The sequence below is a fragment of the Drosophila gunungcola genome (genome assembly GCF_025200985.1).
Source record: "Drosophila gunungcola strain Sukarami chromosome 2L unlocalized genomic scaffold, Dgunungcola_SK_2 000007F, whole genome shotgun sequence".
Lineage (NCBI taxonomy): Eukaryota > Metazoa > Arthropoda > Insecta > Diptera > Drosophilidae > Drosophila > Drosophila gunungcola.
This window is the reverse complement of record NW_026453162.1, coordinates 3,273,011-3,294,735: the sequence shown is the minus strand read 5'-3', so window position 1 is coordinate 3,294,735 and position 21,725 is coordinate 3,273,011. Positions and strand designations below refer to the sequence as shown.

The 21,725-nt window shown below is 40.3% G+C and overlaps 3 protein-coding genes across 6 annotated transcripts; 1 reads left to right on the top strand and 2 right to left on the bottom strand.

Moving 5' to 3' along the window:
• Window positions 1-1,570: 1,570 nt before the first annotated feature.
• On the bottom strand, window positions 1,571-2,395 carry LOC128253171 (metallo-beta-lactamase domain-containing protein 1). Its single transcript, XM_052981390.1, has one exon. The coding sequence runs from the start codon at window positions 2,327-2,329 to the stop codon at window positions 1,655-1,657; it is 675 nt and encodes a 224-aa protein (XP_052837350.1). The 5' UTR covers window positions 2,330-2,395; the 3' UTR covers window positions 1,571-1,654.
• A 1,249-nt stretch (window positions 2,396-3,644) lies between these two features.
• On the top strand, window positions 3,645-8,392 carry LOC128253127 (FAST kinase domain-containing protein 1, mitochondrial). 3 transcript variants are annotated; one of them, XR_008267392.1, is made up of 5 exons: window positions 3,645-5,465; window positions 7,109-7,388; window positions 7,438-7,712; window positions 7,784-7,963; window positions 8,024-8,162. XR_008267392.1 is itself a non-coding variant. In XM_052981290.1 (5 exons), the coding sequence occupies exons 1-5, from the start codon at window positions 3,740-3,742 to the stop codon at window positions 8,229-8,231; spliced, it is 2,685 nt and encodes an 894-aa protein (XP_052837250.1). In that variant the 5' UTR covers window positions 3,645-3,739; the 3' UTR covers window positions 8,232-8,392. The 3 variants fall into 3 exon arrangements, 2 of the variants coding, with proteins under 2 accessions (XP_052837250.1, XP_052837251.1); XM_052981290.1 differs by having other exon boundaries at window positions 7,768-7,963; window positions 8,024-8,392; XM_052981291.1 differs by lacking the exons at window positions 7,784-7,963; window positions 8,024-8,162 and having other exon boundaries at window positions 7,440-7,549.
• LOC128253124 (phosphoribosylformylglycinamidine synthase) lies at window positions 8,270-18,677 on the bottom strand. 2 transcript variants are annotated; one of them, XM_052981281.1, is made up of 4 exons: window positions 18,536-18,677; window positions 17,111-18,209; window positions 12,316-14,592; window positions 8,270-9,102 (listed from the first exon to the last, which is right to left on the bottom strand). In XM_052981281.1, the coding sequence occupies exons 2-4, from the start codon at window positions 18,198-18,200 to the stop codon at window positions 8,405-8,407; spliced, it is 4,065 nt and encodes a 1,354-aa protein (XP_052837241.1). In that variant the 5' UTR covers window positions 18,201-18,209; window positions 18,536-18,677; the 3' UTR covers window positions 8,270-8,404. The 2 variants fall into 2 exon arrangements, with proteins under 2 accessions (XP_052837241.1, XP_052837242.1); XM_052981282.1 differs by lacking the exon at window positions 18,536-18,677 and having other exon boundaries at window positions 17,111-18,329.
• Window positions 18,678-21,725: the final 3,048 nt, after the last annotated feature.

The following is a 21,725-nucleotide window of genomic DNA, read 5'->3' as shown; positions in this document are numbered from 1 at the left end:
AAACATACGATAAGTGGTTCTATACTCCACTACAATTTAAGTCCATACTTAAAACCGTAATTCTCGAAAACTGAAGCAAAACCGCGCAAAATCAGCGGGTGATTTTGGTAGTTAATTGATCAAAGAATTTATTTTAAAAGTAATCACTTCATTTCCGTAGGGTACCCGATAGTAATTATAAAGCAAAGTATCCATTTGCGATTTTTTTTTGTCGGGATTTTAGAAAGAGGACGGAAATCCAGCTAACTTATTTTCATACCCTTGCAGAGGGTGTTATGATTTCAATCAGAAGTTTGCAACGCTGTGAAGGAAACATTTCCGACCCTATAAAGTATATATATTCTTGATCAGCATCACTAGGAGAGTCGATCTGGCCAAGTCCGTCTGTCCGTCTGAGATAGTAATGGTTAAATATTTTAGAATTACGGTTTAAATTTCATCAAAATCGGACTACTGTATCATGTAGCTCCTAAAGAAATAATAAAAATATATAAAATAACTATATAATTATTGAGCTGCAAATCATCATATGATAGCTTCAATGTTTTTAAACATATACACAAGTAACTCATAATTTTAATGTTTTCAAAAATGTTTAATTCTTGCAATAGCTACAAAGGTAAATCATAATTTCAATGTTTTAACGAATATTTAATTTTTGCAATAGCTGAAAGGGTATATGAACTTTAGCTTGCCGAAGTTTACTTCCTTTCTTGTTTTACTTGACATGTAAATCAATTTCAATGACTTCACAAGCATATCGATCAGCAAGGTATTTTCTTTTCTTTTCTTTTTCAATATTGCACGCATAAAGTTATATTAATTTTTATTACCTAATCAGAGAATCTTAGGTTTAGGCTTATCCTAAAATTCACGAACAAATACATTTGCTGATCGCTGGGTTTTTCAAGTGCACATATATGTATGTACATTTGTTTGTGTGCATAAAATATTTTATACAATTGAGCATTAGGGATTGAATTTGGTGTATCCCTTTCTATGCTCAAATACGATTTATTTAAGCTAAGGTCATTTGTTATAAATGGGTTGATGCAGACTGATTTCGTAAGTCATTCGCTTCTTGTATTAAAGTTAGACTTAACAAAGTTGCCATGTGATATTTAATCATATTTATCTTTATGTTCTAGCAACGAGTAATTTTTAAAAGCTCTGTCTCTAAGCTGATCCGAATTACTTTAGTTGCCATACAAGGGATCTTGGTCAACGAACGCAGGTGACGTAAAGTTATGCCGGCAACACAGTAACATTTCTCGCAGTTCAGAATTACAAAAGGAATTAATTGCTTTAAACATGGTGTGCTGTAAATCTATTGGACTATAATAGCGCTAAATGCAGGTAATAACCTTTTCTTGGGTCAATCCACTGTACGCCACGTATACTTAAGGTAGCTAAAGGTGGTTGTCTTTCTGGACCAAAAACATAAGTTTTCTAACAGTATTACTTCAATGGTAAATAAAGCTAGGGGATGGTTTTGATTTTTCAGATGGTGGTCAAAGGAATTCGAACATCGGAAGGCATTTATTTTTTTAAATATTAATTTCCTCAAAAATCGGTTAAAACATTTACTTTCGACGGAACAAACCAAAATATGTGACACGCTGATACATCATGCAAATGCAACTATTTATATATTTTAAATTTCTTCTTTCAGCTTAGAACGCATCGATTGTGTAACTTGAAACATCGGACCATGTCCTGGGACAATAAAGTCGCAAACTTGTGCCATTTTACTGCGCTCCTTACGCTGCAGCGTCTCACTTTCGCTTCCAGCATCCTTCCAAATGCTCTCGTCGTCTATGTCTTCGGCTCGCTCGAAGAGATCTCCGGTGATACCCACCCGTCCCCCCAACTGGGAGTTGGACACAATCACGGAAACGCAGCCGAGAGTGTGTCCTGGTGACCTCCTCACAACCACCTCGGCATGGGAGTCCAGCACCAGTTCCTCGTCCTGTTTTCCTCTGCCAAAGTGATCCATGTAAAGGTCACGATGCGAGGCGCACGCGCCGACTAAGTGCATTCGTGCCTTCTGAAACAGATAGTTGCCCCCGACGTGGTCCGAGTGTCCGTGGGAGCATACCACCACCTGAATGTCCCCGACGCCCAGGCCATGTTCGCCAAGCAACGCACGCAGGTGCTCTCCATCCCAGGCCGTCATGGTGTCCACTATAACGTTGGTGCCATCCCTGCAGCGGACCAGTGTGCAGGTGCAGTTCGCTCTCATGGCGGACTCGTCTCCGTCTTCTTGACGAGAGTAACCGGCCTGGAGCACGATCACCTGATTCCGCTGTGAAGGATCATTTAGTGCCATTATTTAGTTAGGCATAGCAAAACAAAACATATTTGCTAGAGGTGGAGAAACATCGATGGAAACATCGATGCATCGATGTTTATAAAAATGTCGAGAACATCGATGTTTTTTGGCGACCAATGATGTTTTTACCGCATCACGAATGTAAAGAAAGATCGATTAGCATGTGGGTGAAATTAAGTTTTAAATTAAATTATTAAGTGTAGTGCGATATTTTTTGATATTGAGCTGGTGGTCATAGAAAACGGTGGTGGATCTTTAGACATGGAGAATTTGATTTTGTTTTTGTTTACAATTACAAGAATTAAAATATGTACCACTAATAGCGTATTTCCACAGAGATCCATCCACCTTCCACCATCCGTTGAAGAGATGGTCCATAAGGTTGTGCCGTTCCAAAAACTTCCCAGTAAGTCCGCCATTCAAATTTGACGGACTTTGACGGATTAATTTATGCGATAGTTAGCCGATGTTTCTGCGGTTCAGCCCTGTTCCTATGCAGTCCATCCCTGAAAAACCGTTGAGATTTTTTAAAAAGTGTAACTCCGATTTACACAGAGCTCATCCACGTTCCATTATCCGATTTCAGCAGATCTGAACAGATTTATGCGTTTGCTCTCGCTTTCAGCCATTTTTATGAAAAACAATTTTTATATTCAAAGCAAATCAAAAATTGTGCCGTCCTTGCATACAAGAACCAGCTGCTGTAGGGTAGACACTTATTGGAATCAGGCTGTTAAACATTTTGGGACTAGCTATAATACCTATAAGCGAAAACTAAATCTAAACAGATAAGCTTCCAAAATATTACTTCCTGTTAAAACTGGAATTTTGCGTAAAATTCCTAGCAACAATTTAAATAGTTTAAATAATACATTGTTAATTTAATTCTTAACTTGTTAAATGTTAATGATATTTCATAAAAATGCACCCGGTTATGTGTGACAATGAGAGGCAAATGTAGGGGGGTTTTCATGAACGTTATCACCGAATTCTAGAAAATTCAACAAAAAACTGTGCCTATTGAAGTGTCAAATTGCTGACCCGGATAACTGACTTATTTTACACTTTAAGTAGTAAGAAATGAACAACTTCGTTTTCAAGGTTAATAATGCGGTGCTAAAATATTACCAAATATTACATAGAAAAAAATAAAAAAAGCTCTGGCTTTCAGCGGTTCAACTAGAGGTTGTTGAATTGCTGAAATATCTGTCGTTTACCCTAAGATTTTGAAATTATAAAAAGTTAAGTTTAGTATATGGTTTACTCTAGTGTGAACACTGTTAGTTGGCATTTATTTTGGCCACCTGGCAACACTGAGACCAGCTGATTGCAAACCATTTCACATGTTTATACGGCGCAATTTTGTTATTATTTAACGTTTTCTGAATAAGCCACATATAAACCACCATGTATCTAAACCAGCTCCCGCGGGCACAATGGAAGTACCTGCAATATCTTTTACAAGTGCGTCAGCTTCAGCTCCTTAGGAGGCACATAAACATTGGCGCAAAACCACCCATACAAACAGCGAATCGGCTGCCGGCAAGGAGGCGCGTGCACCTTATAAATGGAGATCTCCAGGACAGATTCGTTGCATTTCGGAATCAGGATGCTGTTCTCAACAGGCTGAAGGAGGCAAAGACGACAGACCAGCTTCTGGAACTGTTGAAAAGCAGCGACAATCTGCAGGGCGCCCATGTGGCGGAGGGGATTTCCCAGCTCTGGCAGTCCTATCAAGGCATGGACCAGCTGGAAAAAGAGGCCCTCACAGAGCGCGTGCTTAAGGAAGCGCTGCCGATGCTGGGTCCTCATATCGGCCAACTGGAGGTCAACGATCTCAGTCGATGCTACCTATACCTGCGGAAAATGCACATATCAAATTCCGAGCCAGCCGTGGAAGCTGTGCTGATGAGGGCTCTTGAACTGATCGAGGGTCAAGTTCATGGTGAGACCATTCCCTTGACTGCTCTGTCCCGCCTTTCGGTAGGAATAAACCTGGAACGCGACTTCTTTACCCCACTCGTGTGCATTAACTTTGTGCCACACCTGGACAAACACATATGTCAATGCCACAGCGAAGAACAGGTGCGTCTTCTGTCTACGTGCCTTTTCCAGCTGCACTTTCTAATCGACGATGAGCTGCTTTCGCGCTTTAAGGAGCGAATAAGTGAATTGCTGCAAAGTGGCGTTCTCAGCAGCAAAACCCCAAAGGCTCTTCTTAAGGTGCTCCACATGCTAAATATTCCATTGTGGTCACAGCATCACACCCAATTGATTCGGGAGGTAATGCTGGCCTTGCGACCCTGCGTCCACCAGATGGAGTCCGCGGATCTAAAGAGCATATGCCGCGCCTTTCTTCACCATCAGGAGCCCGCTGCACTGAGAGAGCCCCTCAAGGAAGCCACGGAGAAGCTGCTGCAGGAAGAAAGCACGGCTGACGCCCTGTCTTGCGCGGTTCCTTTTGCAACGCCACTGCAAAGGGATAAATGTGCGCAACTTTTTCGGACTCTACTGTACTCCGAGGATGCATGGCTTCTTCCCAATGCGAGTGGACACTTTTTCAGTGTTCTTCGTGCATTGAAGATCTCGGACCTAGGAGTATGCAATACATACTGGTCGGGTGTTATACGGGAGCTGGAGTCCTGCCAGGAGGAGCAAACGCATCTCCGGTTTTTGAGACATTGCCAGCGCTACATGAACTTCAATAACAACCTGGGAGGAACCTACCGTCATTTCGAACTGGAACGAAAGCTGAGTCGCATGTGCATGAAGGCCGTGGAGGAGGACATAGCGGGTAGGCTGCCGACGAAGTTTGCGCGCCTGGCAGCCTTTGTGCTGGCCTACGGACAGACTCCGTTAGCCTGGAAAAAGTTCCCCAATATTCTGCTTAGCAAGATGCTTGCCATGGCTCCTCAGTTTGCCATCCAGGATTGCTTTCTGCTCAGTCGAGGAATGCAAATAGCCTGCGAATTAAGGTTTCGGCAGCATCTTCCGTCACTTGCTGCCATGCAGCTGTCTACAATGGACAGCATCCTCATCGACTGTGCGGAGCGGCACTTAGCCAATGCCGAGACGGATCCGCTGAGTGCCTATGACCTCAGCATGATTGTGAGAACACTCAGTCACCGCAAGAGTAAGTAAAAGAAGTAGAAAGTAAACACCCTTCGGCTAAACGTAGTTATTATTGGGTTAGCATTGTTGCACCTCATTGCAGATACATTTCCAATACCCTACGTTACACTCAACTTTTTTACTTTCTCACACAATTTACTAGGAACTATACTAGCAATGTGTAATTATATATTTATATCAGGGTAGCCCACATTGCACACTGGGCCAGAAACCTAATTTTTTGGCCAAAAATCTGGCATTTCTTTTCCTGTACAGCTAGAAGCTGAAATAAAGCAAATTATCGTCTTAAAAGAATCCCCTTTTCAACAAACTTAAAATAAAATTTTTATTAATTTTTAAAATATTTATAATTTTTGCATATTTTATATCTAAAAAAAAAAATTGAAAACGGTTTTATTTGATTTAAGAAATTAAATATTATATTATTTGTGAAAGTACATTTGTTCTCGTATTAGAAGATATAAGGGATGGAGCATACTAAACCTGTCTCTCCTTCAAATTAATTTCATACTTTAAACCGCGATTCTAGAAAACTAAAACAAAACAGAGCGAAATCGGAGGGTGATTTTGGTAGTTAATTGATCAAAGAATTTGTTTAAAAGGAACTCAGTGAAGGCGACGTTTTCGACCCTATAAAGTATATATATTCTTGATCACTAGGAGAGTCGATCTAGCCATGTCCTAGTCTCTAGTCTCTCAGTTCTAAAGCTATCTGCATGAAACTTTCTTTAGTTCTTCGACATATATTAATGGTTAAATATTTCAGAATTACGGTTTAAATGTCATAAAAATCGGACGACTATAACATAAAGCTCCCATGGGAGCAATAAAAATATAAAAAAAAATAACTTTTTAACTTTTTCATTCTGTAATTTGACTTATTAAAAATTGTACGCTTTTTATTTTATTAAAATCGGAAAGCGATACCATATAGCTGCCTTAGAAACTATAGAATAATATACGCAAGCAATTTTAATTTTAATGTTTTCAAGAATATTTAATTTTTGCAATAGCTGCAGGGTTATATGACCTTCGGCTTGCCGAAGTTTGCTTCCTTTCTTGTTTATAGTAAAGTTAGCTTTTAAGTGAGAAACAGATTTTTCAAAATATCTTGACTGCCTAATCTTAATAAGCAAACCTACCCTTTTTAAAGCTTTTATTGGATAATCGCTCAAAACTTCCAAATGATGATTTTGGTTCGACTTGAACAATTTACAAATTCACACATTTTGGTTTAGTTTCAGCAAGAAAAGTTTCCAAAAGCAAAGAAAAGGCTAAATACAAAGCTTTGATATATATATTAAGATTTAAAGAACCCAATCAGACCTCTTCGTTTTTGGTTTCATGTAATTGTTTTTAAAATTATCTCAAAATTAGTCAAGCTCATAATGAGCCTTATCTTATTTTCACGTGTATAAGATATTTTGACATTAATCGGAATGTCCATATGATAGTGTTTCAAATTTCATACTTGCTCTGAACTAAACCACTTTTTTTGTAACGACCTGATCAAGCCAAGAAAAAATTAGTCCAGGGTTCTGAAACAAGTTTTTAAAATTTTTTGAAACTGACTCCCAAAAATGTTCTATTTGAGACATACAAAGAAAGTCGTTTAAAGGAATATATTCTCTTCCCACTCCACAGCTCTAAAAAACACGATGGTGTACAACCAAGCACTGTTGCAGTACAAAAGTCTTCACTGCAAAGATCTCAGTTCCAGGGTGGTTCGAGACATGGCCTACAACTTTAACGCATCGCATTTCTTTGTTCCCGAGCTTTTGGAGTCCATGTTCGACTATATTTCCGAACAGCATAGTCACATTACCGGCGACACAGTAGAGAAAGTGTTAACCTGTTCTTATAATTTAGGATACACGCCTGCCTCCCTAGAAGCTTTGAATCATGCATCTGGAGTGTTGATAAGGTAGGTAAAATTATCCCTAAGGGCAGATATTTAATTTGATGCATTTTAGAGACTTTGAGCAGATGAGTGGATTGTCGATTGTACAAGCATGTCTAGCGTTGTGCTTCTACAAATCAATACATGAGCAGCTGATCAATCAAATATTTTGCGTGAAGTTCATTCAGCGCATTGAGGATGAAATTCAGGTCTGCTACTCAAAGGCGACTTATCCGGAACGGGTCCTTAACCTAGTTATGCAGCTGAATCGCACCGTGTGCCTGGATTTTCCCGAGGCGAATGTGCCCTGGTTTCAGCAGAACTACATAGAGGCTCAGCTTAGCAAAAGTAAATATGCTGTTTTATTTTCTTTTTAACAATCTGAATTAACGAACTGTATCAGATTCCTTGTTTACTAGTGGACCCACCAAAGAAGTTAAGCAGCTGCTGCAGAAGCTTCTTCAGAATGATAATCATTTCCGTTGCAATCACACCACTCCTTACGGCTACCAAATAGACTTTGTGATACACTTCGATCGGAATAGGAAACCCATCCCAGCACCTCCCATGGAGGCGACCATGTTGGATCGCATAACGAAGTCGGCACCCATACGCAAGTAATCCAATTGATGCACTTTATTCACAGTAATTATTTCTAGGGTGGCAATACTACTGCTCAAATTTGACTCATTTTGCGAGAACGATTTGACTGCCTTGCGAGGTCCCGATTCTTTGAAGATGAGACATTTGGAAATGATGGGCTACAAGGTAATGCAAATAAACGCACACGACTGGAACTCCAAGTATATGGCATCGTCAAAAGCCAAGGAAAACTACCTTAAGTGCTTGTTAAAAATTTCACATTAGTTTTGATTAAATGTTACGTTAAGTTTAAGATACAAAAGTAAAAGTTACAAAAGTTTATTAGATTTATGTATACAAATGTAAAACAAATTATGTTATGTATTGTAAATTGCAGTTAGAATAATAATTGAACAAAATGTTGAATGTATTCAAGTGTTTCGTATACCCGTTGGACTTCAATTGGTCTGACCGACACACCAATTATAGGCGTTGCTAAACATAATCTGCCAGGGACTCTCCGCCTGCGTTGGGGAAACCTCGAAGGACGGTGGCACATAGGGCCACTGATACATGGCGAAACAACGCTCAGGATGTGGCATTAGGGCTAGATGACGTCCATCCGCCGAGCAAAGACCGGCTATTCCCCGAGGACTGCCGTTCGGATTGAGGGGATAGAGCTCCGTTGGCAAGCCTGCATCGTCAACATACTGCAACGTCACCAGTTCTTCCGACTCCAGTTGGTTTAAGAGCTTTTCCTCCCGGAATGCAAAACGACCTTCTCCATGAGCCACCCAACAGCCCAAAATCAGATCCTTCAAGCTTTCGAGCATTATAGAGCGATTGGCTGGAATCCTCACTGTGGACCAACGGCATTCGAATCGCTGCGATTTGTTATGGAGCAAGGCTACTTCAGGATCTACACCCACTTCACAGCCCGGACTTCCAACAAATCCAATGAGAGTCATCAGTTGGCACCCATTGCAAATGCCTAAAGAAAAGACATCTTGGCGGCGCTTAAAGGCATCAAACTGAGGCAGCAGTCGAGGATTGTGGAGAATGTTTGCTGCCCAGCCCTTGGCAGATCCCAAAGTGTCAGCATAGCTAAATCCACCTGGGAAGATAAGTCCGCGGTATTGGGACAGACTTGTGGTACCTGAAACAAAGGCATATTTTGATTACTTGTATCTTTAGACGAAACTTCAAGAAATAGAGATAGAGCAGGGAATAGTGCTAAAGTCGAATGCGCGGAATTCGCTCTACCAGCCTGAAACACGGCAAACCATTACAAAAAGTGACTCAAACAAATATTTATTCAAATATTTATTTCATAAAAAAAGTTTCGCAACTCTTGGCCACCTCGTCTCTTTGAAGACTAACGGTTAGTTATCCTATCGTTTTTTTCTGCTCTTTCTTTCTGATAATAAAGGCTGAATGTGTCTACCGAAAATATGAGCTTATAAAAGTTCATGAGAAGATCGTTGGAAGAAGTTATTTGGAAGAGACTGCACTTGCTTCTGAGAAAATTGTGTTGTTAAATTAGGCAAAGATATTTAAAAATTTGATTTACAACAATTAAAGTAAAGTAAAAAAATTTTAAAATTAAATGAACCATATTTTAACGACGGTTAATCATTTGTTATTATTACCAACAATAAAAAAAAAACCAGAAAGAAAGCAAACTTCGGCAAGCCGAAGTTCATATACCCTTGCAGCTATTGCATGAAGTAAATACTTTTGAAAACATTTAAATTATGATTTACTTGAGTATATGCTGAAATACATTGAAACTATGATGATTTGCAGCTCAATTATTAGATTGTTATTTTATATATTTTTATTATTTCTATGGAAGCTATAAGATATAGTCCTCCGATTTTGATAAAAATTTAAACCATAATTCTGAAATAATTAAACATTGCTATATGTCGAAGAACTAAACAAAAAATTAAAAAACAGAAAAGTTATAATTTTTTTCATTTATTCTTCCGATTGTTCCTATGGGAGCTATATGCTATAGTCGTCCGATTTTGATGAAATTTAAACCGTAATTCTGAAGTATTTAACCATTACTATATCTCGAAGAACTAAACAAAAAATTAAAAAACAGCAAAGTTATAATTTTTTTCATTTATTTTCCCGATTGTTCCTATGGGAGCTATATGCTACAGTCGTCCGATTTTGATGAAATTTAAAACGTAAATCGAAAATATTTTACCATTACTATATGTCGAAGAACTAAACAAAAAATTAAAAAACAGCAAAGTTATAATTTTTTTCATTTATTCTTCCGAGTGTTCCTATGGGAGCTATATGCTATAGTCGTCCGATTTTGATGAAATTTAAACTGTAATTCTGAAGTATTTAACCATTACTATATCTCGAAGAACTAAACCAAAAATTAAAAAACAGCAAAGTTATAATTTTTTTTCATTTAATTTTCCGATTGTTCCTATGGGAGCTATATGCTATAGTCGTCCGATCCGGCTCATTCCGACTTATATACTACCTGCAATAGAAAGACAACTTTTGGGAAAGTTTCATGCAGATAGCTTTAAAACTGAGAGACTAGTTTGCATATAAACGGACGGACAGACGGACGGACATGGCTAGATCGACTTTACTAGTGATGCTGATCAAGAGTATATGTACTTTATAGGGTCGGAAACGTCTCCTTCACTGCGTTGCAAACTTCTGACTGAAATTATAATACCCTCTGCAAGGGTATAAATATCAGGAAAAAAGTTGGTCCCGGAAGAGTTAGAGAGTTACACGACTTTTTAGATAACTCATAATCGTTAGCTTCCCTGGTAGGCGTTTTTATTTCCAGTGTAGAGCAGCAGTGCCTATAGATGTCTCCATCAACTGTACCTTCACTCTCCCGCTCTCCTCCCAAGCCTACACTCCGCTCTAGAGCGCCTCAGCTTTTAAGTTTTCTAATAACTAACTAATGTGGGCAAACATTGAAAATGTATGTGGACTTTATCACTCTAAACTCATTCTTGCTTTTCTGAACCCTCTCACCCAAAATCCAACCATTAACCCAACAGAGATAGCAAATAACTTTGGGTATCTTTGGTTAAAAGAAGCTGATGATTCTAACTTCTTTTCCTTATACAGAGCAAATAAAAGCTTCGTAAACAATAAAATTTTTTTTATTTTCTTGTTAAACTCTTTAAAACCTTTAGAATATTGTCCTAAATTTGCAAGCTGATGCTGATGATGATAGTTTGGGATATACAGATTTGAAAAGTTCTGCGCTCGCTCGCCACTTTTATTGTTACTTGAAACTTTAAACGAGTTTTTCTCGACTCTGTGGTTTTAAAGTCTGTTGTCAAAATTTCTCGCGAGCTACATAACCGATCTCTTGCACAGGACTTCGAAATATAATTTACAAGGTCTTAAACGAACAATTTCTTTTTTTCAGTTGCAATTTATAAAATCTTCTCATATTTTTTCTAGGGACTGCTGGAAATAACGCCGTATATTTTTTTTAATTTCACAAAATTTTTATTTTTATTTACTGTAATCTAAAAAATACAACACTTATACCACCTCCCATATCCAAGTATTTAAATCCATCCTTATCTCATAAATGGAGTACTGCTTACCCATTTAATTAACCGTCTAAAAAAAAACCCTGAACTCTGTAATAAGAGCAGCAGTAGGCGCATTCCGCTAAGGGGTGAAGTAACAAAATCCTCCAAAAGAAAGTCTAATTAAATCAGCACAATAGACTGAACAATTGAAATCTGTAAAAATCATAGCCTTTTCCTTTCCAGTCAAAAATTACCCAAATTAAAAATACAAAATGCAATTAATATCAACGACGGCTCTGTGGCAAACGGCATTATATGTTATAGCGTTACATCACAGCTAAAATTGGTCTCTTTCCTCATTATTCCTCAGTTTAATCGAGCGAATTAATAGTCGTTTACGTAGCTGTTAAGATCGCTCTACAACATTGGTCGGCAAAGTCGTATCTATAGGTATAGAGTGTAGTATAGGCTATTGCCAACTCGGCTGAGCAGCAGCAGTATAAAACCGCACACACACTGACAAGTTTCGCCGTGCAAATTACTCATTCAAAGAAATGCGAGCATGTATAGTATGTGTGCCCACCACTCCTCTACAATCCCCATGTAAACATGCAATCTCCTTCTCAGTTACTAATTAGATTAAAAACCTAGCTTTATAAAAAAAAATCCTTAGCATTTTTCTACAACATTGTACTTATCATAGAATATTGGTTGTTAGTTGGTTTTTTATACACAAATTTCTAATGAAATATTTAATTTGATATACGTAAAGTTTCAAGACCCCAACATCATTTGCCTTTGTGGTCCCCAGAATGTGTTTGATGGCTTACCTTGCAAAAGATCCGACATGGTCACATCGTGCACCTCGAAGTTAGCTTTCAGCAAGCAGGCCATCATCTCACGCTCACTGTTGACGCCCTCCTCACGGAGCACGGCCACGCGAACTGGGGCGTTTGAGCGCTTGAGGGTTAGCTCGGCCTGTAAATTCAAAGGACCCTTGTATCGCGGGGCTTTGCGGTACTCAAGGCTATTATACTCCGCCTTGGCGCACTCTGGGTTAGTCTGAAGCTTTTCCAGTTCATAACTGGTGCGCTCCCACTTCTGGTAGAGCGAGCGAAGGGGATGGTTTAGCAGTAACGACGCACCATGCTTGATTTCCACTCGGGAATCGAGTCCGAATCCGTTGGTAACGCCCAAAAAGTAATTTGGTACTCCGGCGTCTTTGTAGGTGGATCGGACGCGCTCCAAATCCGTCTCCAGTACTTCCACAACCCATCCACACTCCTCCGCGAAGAGAAGAGCAAGCTCGGGACGATTGAGTTCCTCGGCAGCTGCACTGTAGTTCTCTAGTTTGGCCAAGGGCTCCGACAGGTCCACCCTAAGGCCACTCAGCCCGCCGATCGCCATCTCCACAAGACAAACGATCAATCCGCCGTCGCTAACATCGTGTCCTGCCCTAAGTAGACCTTCTCCCAGCAACGATTGGGTGACCGCAAAAGCCGTGCTCAGCAGATCACTTCTTAACAGGTTAGGCGACTCCTTGCCCTGTTGGGCGTATGCCTGAGCCAAAGCCGAGCCGCCCAGGCGAAGGCTGTTCTCCAGATTTATCCATAGCAAGGCCGTCTTGGTGCCCGCGCCGGGACCCTTCAGATCAGGTGTAACCCTTAGTCGCACATCCGGACAGGGAGCGTAGGTTGAGATAACCAGAGTGCCCGGGGACTTTATTGTCTCGGAACCCACCTTGGCAGCCATGGACAGGGAGTCCTTACCCCCGTCGATGGCAATATGCAGCTCCTCGAGAATCTTGCACAGCTCCTTGCAGGCGTCGAACATCTTTGCTCCCTCTCCGGGCAGCTTAGCAGCCCACATCCAGTTTCCCGAACATTTGACGTCCGCCAGTTCGGTTATCTTTACGAAGACAAGGTTGCTAAGCGCCTCAGCCACACACATCCTGGCCATTGCGGCGGGATCGAGCAGACCCTTGAGTGGTTGGGTGCCAATTGAGGTTGCGATGCCGGCAGTGCTAAAGTGGGATACGGTGGTCAGCGCGTAGTCCGAAAGTGGAGCTTGCAGCGGACCCACACACTGTTGCTGCACAATCAGCCCTCCAACGCAGCGATCCACCTTGTTTGTGAGGAAGCGCTTGCTACCCACTGACACCAAGCTGAGAACTCTCTCCAAAGCGTCGTCCAGGAGCAAGTCCTTCGGCAGACTCAGTTCTTTCAGTGGCTGCGGCTCCCGGCTTAACTCATATCTTCTTTTGGGCATGTCGCCTAGGACATACTTTAGCTCCAAGTCAAACGGTGAAGATGTGCTCGAATCACACTCGTTCAGAGCCTGTTCCATATCCTTGGGGGCAGCTTTCTCCAGAAGCGTCACTCGCCCATCCCCCGTCACAACTCCTACAAAGCTAATTGGACAGCGTTCACGCCGGCAGATCTGTTCGAGCAGATCGCGATGCTCCACCTTGCAGAGAATGGCGTTGTTTTCCTGGTACTCGGCACCCCACAGCTCCAAGGCCGTGATTGTGGGATCGCCCAGTTGAAACTCCTTGGAGAAGATAACGGCTCCTGCGAAGCCAGGTTCCACAAGTTCTTTCAGAACGTTGCCATTTCCGCCAGCCCCCTGGTCGTGGATGGCAAGTATAGGATTTTGGTCGCCCAGTTCCAGACAGGCACGTACAACGCGGTTGAGCTTGTTCTCCATCTCAGGGTCTCCCCGCTGCACGGCGTTGAAGTCCAGTTCAGCGTCTCCAGATCCCTGTATCTCGACGGAGCTTGCGGCTCCACCACCCACTCCTATTCTGTACACTGGGCCTCCGATCTTGGCCAGCAACTGGCCACGAGTCGGCGGCAGCTTTTCGCGCATTGATGCGGGCATTGTGCCTAGCCCACCGCTGAACATGATCGGTTTTATGTACTCATCCCGGTGGCTCGCATCAGCTGCACTGTTGAGTCCGTAGGAGAGGGCGAAGCCGGAGATCACCGGCTCGCCGAACTTGTTTCCGTAGTCCGAGGCGCCATTGCTTGCCTCTATGAGCACCTGAAGCGGAGGTGCAAACGTCTCAGGATATTTATAGTCCGAGGGCTCGTACGGTTGTTTGTAACCTGCATGGTGTGAAATAAAATTAAAAGATTAAATTGAGTATTTTTTTCCCGTGACTTGAAGAGTTTAAGGGGTAGGGGCCCGGCATAAATGGAACTCCGCTCTAGAGCTTGATCTGTGTGTTTCATCAAATAACAACTCCTGTCATATACAAATCAACAATTTATTTAAGCTCACATTACAGGCGAATAGTCGTCAAAGGCGTCTATTTCGATCGAACCGAATAGTTAAATCGTAAACTGCTTTGAGCTGACTGAGCAATTTTAATCAAAAATTGTTGTGACATGATACATGTTTTGTCAAACGGCTCTTTGAGTATACTCGAATTTATTATTATTTGTTAATTCGTCCTTAAAAACATAGCCGGTTGGATATGGACAAACTTTTCTAGACTGCTTAAGGCTATTATTTAATTTATTTATATTTATTTTTTGGATGGAGAGAGGGCACACGTTTTGTTTAATACAACAATAAATCTAAGTTGGCTAAACAAATTTTTTTTCGTTTTTTTTTTTCAATTAGAATAGGTTTTAGTATCTACACACCGATAGTTTGGGTTGATTTATATTACTGCCCTACGCATTCGTTGGAAACGACTGTGACTTTTTACAAATGTGAAACTCAAATTTCCACAGAGCACATCTACCATCCATAACAGCTGATCTGAACAGCTGAGGCTCATTAAAACATAAACAAAGATGGTTGACCTGTTGACTTTGCTTATGTTTTGACGAGCACTAGCTTATCAGATCAGCTGCGTTCGAAGTCTCAAACTTTTCTAAAATCCCAACGGTTTTTCAGGGATGATCTGCTTGGGAAAAAAGATATTATTTCGTCAAAGGCAAAAGCTTATGGAACATCCGTTTAACGGATGGTGGATGGATCTCTGAGGAATGCGACTCTTAAAACAAACAATTAAACAATAATTTATTCATAAATAAAAAATATATATTTAAAAAGGAAAATAGTTTACTATATGAGCTAATATCCATGTTTGAATAATTTCGATTTCGGTATCGGTTCTGCAGCACATTGACTGTTCCTATAAATATTTTATTTTGGTGTCTAATTTTTGTTTCCGATTTTAGTTCCTTACCGGTTCCGGTACCGCAAAAACCAACTTTATGCGTGGTTACACATATATGGCTTATACGATTATTTACTAAGATGAAGTGGCATATTGTCAAAATTAAAAACATACAAAAAAAAAACATCAGAAATTAAAAAAAATAAAATAAATCAAAAAGAAAATATAAAACAAAAGTACAAAATACAAAGGCAAGCCAGAAATAAATAAACAAAAAATAAATACAAAAATAATAATATCAACCCGCGCCGTTTATAGCATCATAATCAAAAATTTTGTGTAATATATACTACCATATTTTCTACACTTTAAAAAAAGACTGCAGACTTTTTAAAATGTATGTTCTGACTTTTATAAATTAATTGGCTTTTATTTAAAGTGAAAAAATAGTAGTAGATACTGCCGAACAATTTTTTCTTATAATGCCTATAATGCTATACAAAATCTATTTCAATACTGTCTTAGCCGAAATTACAATACACAGAGGACTGAAGATTGCAAGAGGAATTCAAATTGATTCCATTAAACATTTTAATCAAGAACACCCAATTATTATGGAAAAGTACAAATGGTTCGTTGAATTTGTTTTTGTTTGGTTTTTTATTTTAGAATTACGATTTAAGCGTTGTTAAAATCGGACGACTTTATCATATAGCTCTCACGGGAACCGTCGGAACATTAAAATTAGAAAACAATATCATATAGCTGCGAAAGAAACGATCGAATGATTAAGCTGATATACGCATATAAATCGAAATGTATATGTTTTAAAGAATATTTCATTTTTGCAAAAGCTTTAAGGGTATATCAACTTCGGACCGCCGAAGTCTACTTCCGTTCCTGTTTAAACTGAGCTCGGCAAAGAAAGATACGGACTTCTGACCAATTTTATAAAACCCTCAGCAATGGTATAAAAAAATAGATGCAATATACAAGTCATGGATTGACAAACGTTGAAAAGGTCGTACCTCTTTTCAAGTCATATAAATTGTGTATGTTTCTAACTTTGTTAAGAAAATTAATAATTAAATGTTTTTTCTTACGTTGGATTTACTAATTTTAATAAATAACAATAAATAAAAATCCGCATACAATGGAATAGCTGGTGGATTGCTTAGATTATAAGCTTGAAAGCTTTGTTAAAGTTTAACTTTCAAGTAGAGGCAATACAAATTTTTACGCAAGTACGCAATCATGAATTTGGCCAACTTTTTTTAAATTTGGTCAGGTTCTAGCAATACTATTAAGTTTTTTTGTCTACCTATTGCCAAATAAAAAAGGGTAAACTTAATAAGTTACAAATGCAAATAGGAATGCAGACGCTTCCACCTGAAAAACTGGTATCTGATAGCTAGTTAAAAAAAAATAACTTACACTTGAAAAAAAATATCCTACAAATTCACAGTTTCGAAAGTGTATTTTGTTTCACTCACCTGGAATGTGAAGACTACCAACACAGTAACCGGCCGTGCCGGCGATTGGAACGCCTCCTCTGCCCACGCCTTGAACGTCACGGAGTCGTCCGCCCGTGCCCGTGGTGGCTCCGCTGAAGGGCGCCACTGCCGTGGGCATGTTGTGGGTTTCCGCCGTGAAAATCAGGTCGGACTGCACGCTCTCCAGGCGCATTGGTCCGGGAGCAACCACGGAGGTCGGGACTATGGCCTTGTGCTCAAAGCCCACCATGGCGCTACTGTTGTCGCTGAACTTAATGGTGTTGTTGGGGTTCGTGTGGGCCTGTGTGTCCATGATCATGCGAATCAGTGACTTGGGCTGTTCCACCCCATCGATGACCATGCGTCCACGGAAAAACCAGTGGCGCGAGTGCTCACTGTTGCTCTGGGCGCAGTCGAACAGCTCCACTGTTGTGGGATTGCGGCCCAGCTCCTTGGCGAACAAGTCGTGGTAGTAGTTCAAGTCGAACTCGTTGAAGGCCAGACCCAGCGTCTGGTTGATCCGGTCCAGCGCCGGCCGACCCTCCTCTAGCACGGGCACGACTTCCCAGTTGTCCCGCCGTTCAGGTAGCTGCTCATCGAAGCTCGCGCTGGGGGTGTTTTTCTCGGTATACAAGCATTGAGTCATGCGGTCGCCTAGCAGAGGAAAGAATCTGGCCGCCTTTCGCTCCTCCGCGTCCTTGCCAAAGGTCAGAAGATAGCGGGTCGAGGTTTCCACCCGACGCACCTCAGAGTACCCAAGATTGTGGAATATGTTGACGCAGTTGGTGGAGTAGGGCGTGGAAAAGTTGAAGCGCGGACCGATCTCCAGCAACAGCTGCCCTCGGCTCTCTGCCTGCAGAACGGACTGCCTGGACAGACCCTGGCCACTCGTCAAGGGCTGCTTCACCAGCCAGACTAGCAGCTCCTCCAAGGCCAGAGAGTGCTCTGCCAGCCCGCTGTACTCCAAATGGTAGCACCGCTCCATGCGCACAGACACCAGGCCGTCGTCCTCCTCCTGCAGCCGGCGCAGGGCACCCAGCTCCTCGGCCTCGCTGTGGGCCTGCACATCGTAGTAGCGGAGAATGACCATGTCGTTGGGCTGTAAGAAACGAAATGCGGATCGAGTATATGTACATATACTGTGCGGGCTTTGTGCCCGCGGAATCGAGAGTGATCTTGGGAAGCCGTTGACAGCCAGTGGGCCGTGTCTACACTGGGGTTATCAACTGGCGGCACCTATGTATACCACAGCAGCGGATCGGATTAGGTTACAGCAGATCGAATGGAATCGCATGCAGCAATCGTTGCACTGCCGTCACAACTTGTTTTGCCAGGCTCGGCAATCTGCTGATAAGCCAGCGTAAACATATTTTCCACCACAAACAGCCGTTCGCAACAGGGTAATAACTAAGACCAACTATGTACCTCGAATTAAAGCACAATAACAATAACACTGAGCGGAGCAACACGTGCGTTGGAGCTGCGAACTACGATCTCGATCTCTCATTCACCGCTTTAGTTTCACCACTCTGTGCCGAGCTTGCCAGTGCTGGGCAACGCCCAAGCATTTAAATGAACCCGCCAATGGTCTTCCTATACACTTTTCAGGCAGCCGCTTAAAATCGCAGTAACGAAAACCCCAAAGCGGCTGATAAGACAGGCCGGAATTGAAGAGTAAAGGTAAACAAACCGCGGAGCAATAATTTTTTTATTTCAAATTGATTTTTTTTGTTTTGCCTTGACTCGCTTAATAATCTTGTTTTTAGCAATGGTGCAAAACAAAAGTTTTTTCTACTCATAGCAAAATACTAAGCGAAAAGATATCGCTCAAATAAATGATTAAATTTTGAGTCATTTCAAATTGATTTTTTTTTGTTTCGCCTTGATTCGCTTAATAATCTTGTTTTTAGCAATGGCGCAAAACGAAAGTTTTTTCTACTCATAGCAAAATACTAAGCGAAAAGATATCGCTCAAATAAATGATTAAATTATTTCATTGGCGCATTAGCATTAAGCTAATGCTACTCCGACAAACAAAATTAATTAAAAATCATGAAAATTAGCGAGTTTACGAAAATCTTTAATGCTCAGCAGGACATCCATAATGCCATTAACTTGGACGACTAGGACGGGAGCTGAGCAAAGCAGACCAAACCAGTTAAAAATAAAAGAGCAAGGATCCCCGTTTATGTGGGATGTGGCAGAGATCCCCCAGTTATGCAATGTGATACTGCGACCAGGATATTTTCCAGTATTTTTCCTAAAAATTTCGGGGCGAATGATTTTTGATCGCATTATTTTTAAAGGCGGCATTTAGCCTCGAATCCGGCTATTAAATTGTGATATTTATTAAATAACTTATAATGATTATGGTCCCCCCTCATGTTCAAATAAGCTGTTATTCGATGGTGGATGTGCTCTTTAAGAATCAGAGTTCCACATTCGTCAAAAAGTTTTTAAAAAATTTTTTAAAAAATGTTTCAAACAAAAGTAGTATATCTAGCTGAAACAGACATTTCATAGACTTCTTGAGTAAATTTAAAATTTAACGAGATATTTACAAGAATCGATATTTTTTTTATAATAAGTTCACGGTCACCCTGCCTTTTTAAAGTTTAATTGAAACTAAAAATACTTCGTATACATTTAGACCTGGCTTTTTACTTCCGTTTTGTCGTCAACTCCAATGAATGAGCAAATTGTAGTTTTAAATACAATTTTGCTCATTGATGTATCGCCCCGGTGGTATTTAATCAAATAAGATTTTTATTCCCAATACTGTCTGGTATTTTACTATCGGTTATCGGGTTCCGTCAATTTTCTTCATTCCATGCTCATTGAAATCGTCATACTGTTGTCTTGCTCACACATACGTAAAATCGTAGTTAAAAAAATGAGCAGTGAATGGGGCCAACAATGTAATGTCATAAGCCCATGACCAAATTCCGCAACAGCGGCATTTTCATCCATTTGAACTACATGTGTTAGACAGAGACGGAAAAAATTCGCTAAGTTCGCTTTTGCAAGTATTATTTTTTAAAGAATTTAAATGGTTTTTCCTGGCTCTTTTGGGATTTTTTATTACGCCAACCACCCAGATACGATGAACGACCTAAAGCACGAGATTAAAGTCGCCATCAGGGCCTTTGAGGGTGATACCATCGAAAAAAAATTGGGTCGAATGAATGGGTCGAAAGCCAGCCAAGGCAGCCATATGAACGAAGTGGGGTATCCTATCCAATAAAAAAACATTTTTGAAAAATATATACTCTTTTTTTTATAGCTATTTTAAAAAGCAAATCTTTTGTGGGCCACCCTGTATAACGAATGTTTTTTTTTTTTTTTATTCAAAGCTTATGGTTAAATCTAAAAGCTAACCAAAACTATGATTATTAGCGATTAGGGCCATCCGCTCGTTTAAGGTGACATTATTTAATTCATTTAAGGGGGTCATCCCGTGTTAAAGCCGGGTTTCTAACTGTTTTCTGGGAATTTAGATCACCCGTTCAGCCGGAGTTCTGATAGCCAGCGGAGAATTCTTTTCGCATCCCCAATTTCATCGTGCTCTAGCTTCTAAAGTTTTTATTATTTATACTCAAAAAATTCATGACATTACACAAATATATGGTAAAAATTTTAAGTTGTATCTTTAAATCTCTCGTTTAAAAAAATTTCCAAAGAAACAGTTAGAAAAATGCCTTAAGCACTGGATAACCCCCTTAAGAGAACAATTTAAATTTTATAAATGAGTTTTGTTTTTGTAAGAAAAGTTATTATTTTATTTATGTTGTTGTTGGAAGGGTTTGCTAAAATGGTACCAGGATTGTCTATATCTATGTCTATTTCTATTGTTCTACGTTTATAGGAGCGCTGTTGCAAAATTGGTACTAGAAAGGGATCTGTGTGTCCAAGTCGAAGTCGGTTGATTATTTTTTGAATTGTTTCTGCTGTAAATAGTGTGGTTATATGAAACGTTTGGAGAAGTTTTTTAAAATATTATTTTGTACCAAGGACAGATATGTTAAGTAAGTCAATTTATTTTGATTTGAAGTATTTGTTCAGATAGTTAGGGTATTTCCGAAACGACTTAGTCTCTGATTTTCTGAAAATTCTTGTGCATTGTGCAGCTATATAACTTCCTACCAGCGAGACTCGAAGATTTGTCCACAATTTAAAGTTTCCAAGACCCATTTCGTTTAGGATGCCGACGACATAATACCTTACCAGTAAAGCTTTTCAATGAGCTTGTACAAAGTGGATACGGTCATTGGCTGACCATAGTCGAAATATATCGACTTGAACGTAGTCCCGTGGTTTTCGCCCTGCTTCAAGAGAGTGATCGTACTCGTAAGTCGGTGTGACTGTCATTTTGTCGAAGTACAAAATGCATATTTTGTCCATGTCCAAGATGCCTGGCTGAATGTGCACTAAGTGCATCCATCGGTGCAATGTGGTTAAGGATGGAAGCGGAAACCCCGTTTTTATCAAAAGGCAATCTGAACAGCTGTGGCTCATGAAAACATAAACAAAGATGGTTGAGCTGTTGACTTTGTTTACGTTTTGACGCGCCAAGTTGTTCAGATTAGCTGAAATCGGAAGGGTGATGGTGGATGTG

Bases quoted from the DNA above. Each gene is read 5' to 3' on its own strand.
- LOC128253127 (XM_052981290.1), top strand. From the start codon at position 3,740: ATGTATCTAAACCAGCTCCCGCGGGCACAATGGAAGTACCTGCAATAT. The intron at 7,389-7,437 runs GTAGGTAAAATT...GATGCATTTTAG, and splicing joins GCATCTGGAGTGTTGATAAG to AGACTTTGAGCAGATGAGTG. The intron at 7,713-7,767 runs GTAAATATGCTG...GAACTGTATCAG, and splicing joins AGAGGCTCAGCTTAGCAAAA to ATTCCTTGTTTACTAGTGGA.
- LOC128253171 (XM_052981390.1), bottom strand. From the start codon at position 2,329: ATGGCACTAAATGATCCTTCACAGCGGAATCAGGTGATCGTGCTCCAG.
- LOC128253124 (XM_052981281.1), bottom strand. From the start codon at position 18,200: ATGGTCATTCTCCGCTACTACGATGTGCAGGCCCACAGCGAGGCCGAG. The intron at 14,593-17,110 runs GTGAGTGAAACA...CACACCATGCAG, and splicing joins TGGTAGTCTTCACATTCCAG to GTTACAAACAACCGTACGAG. The intron at 9,103-12,315 runs GTAAGCCATCAA...CCTTTGTTTCAG, and splicing joins CATGTCGGATCTTTTGCAAG to GTACCACAAGTCTGTCCCAA.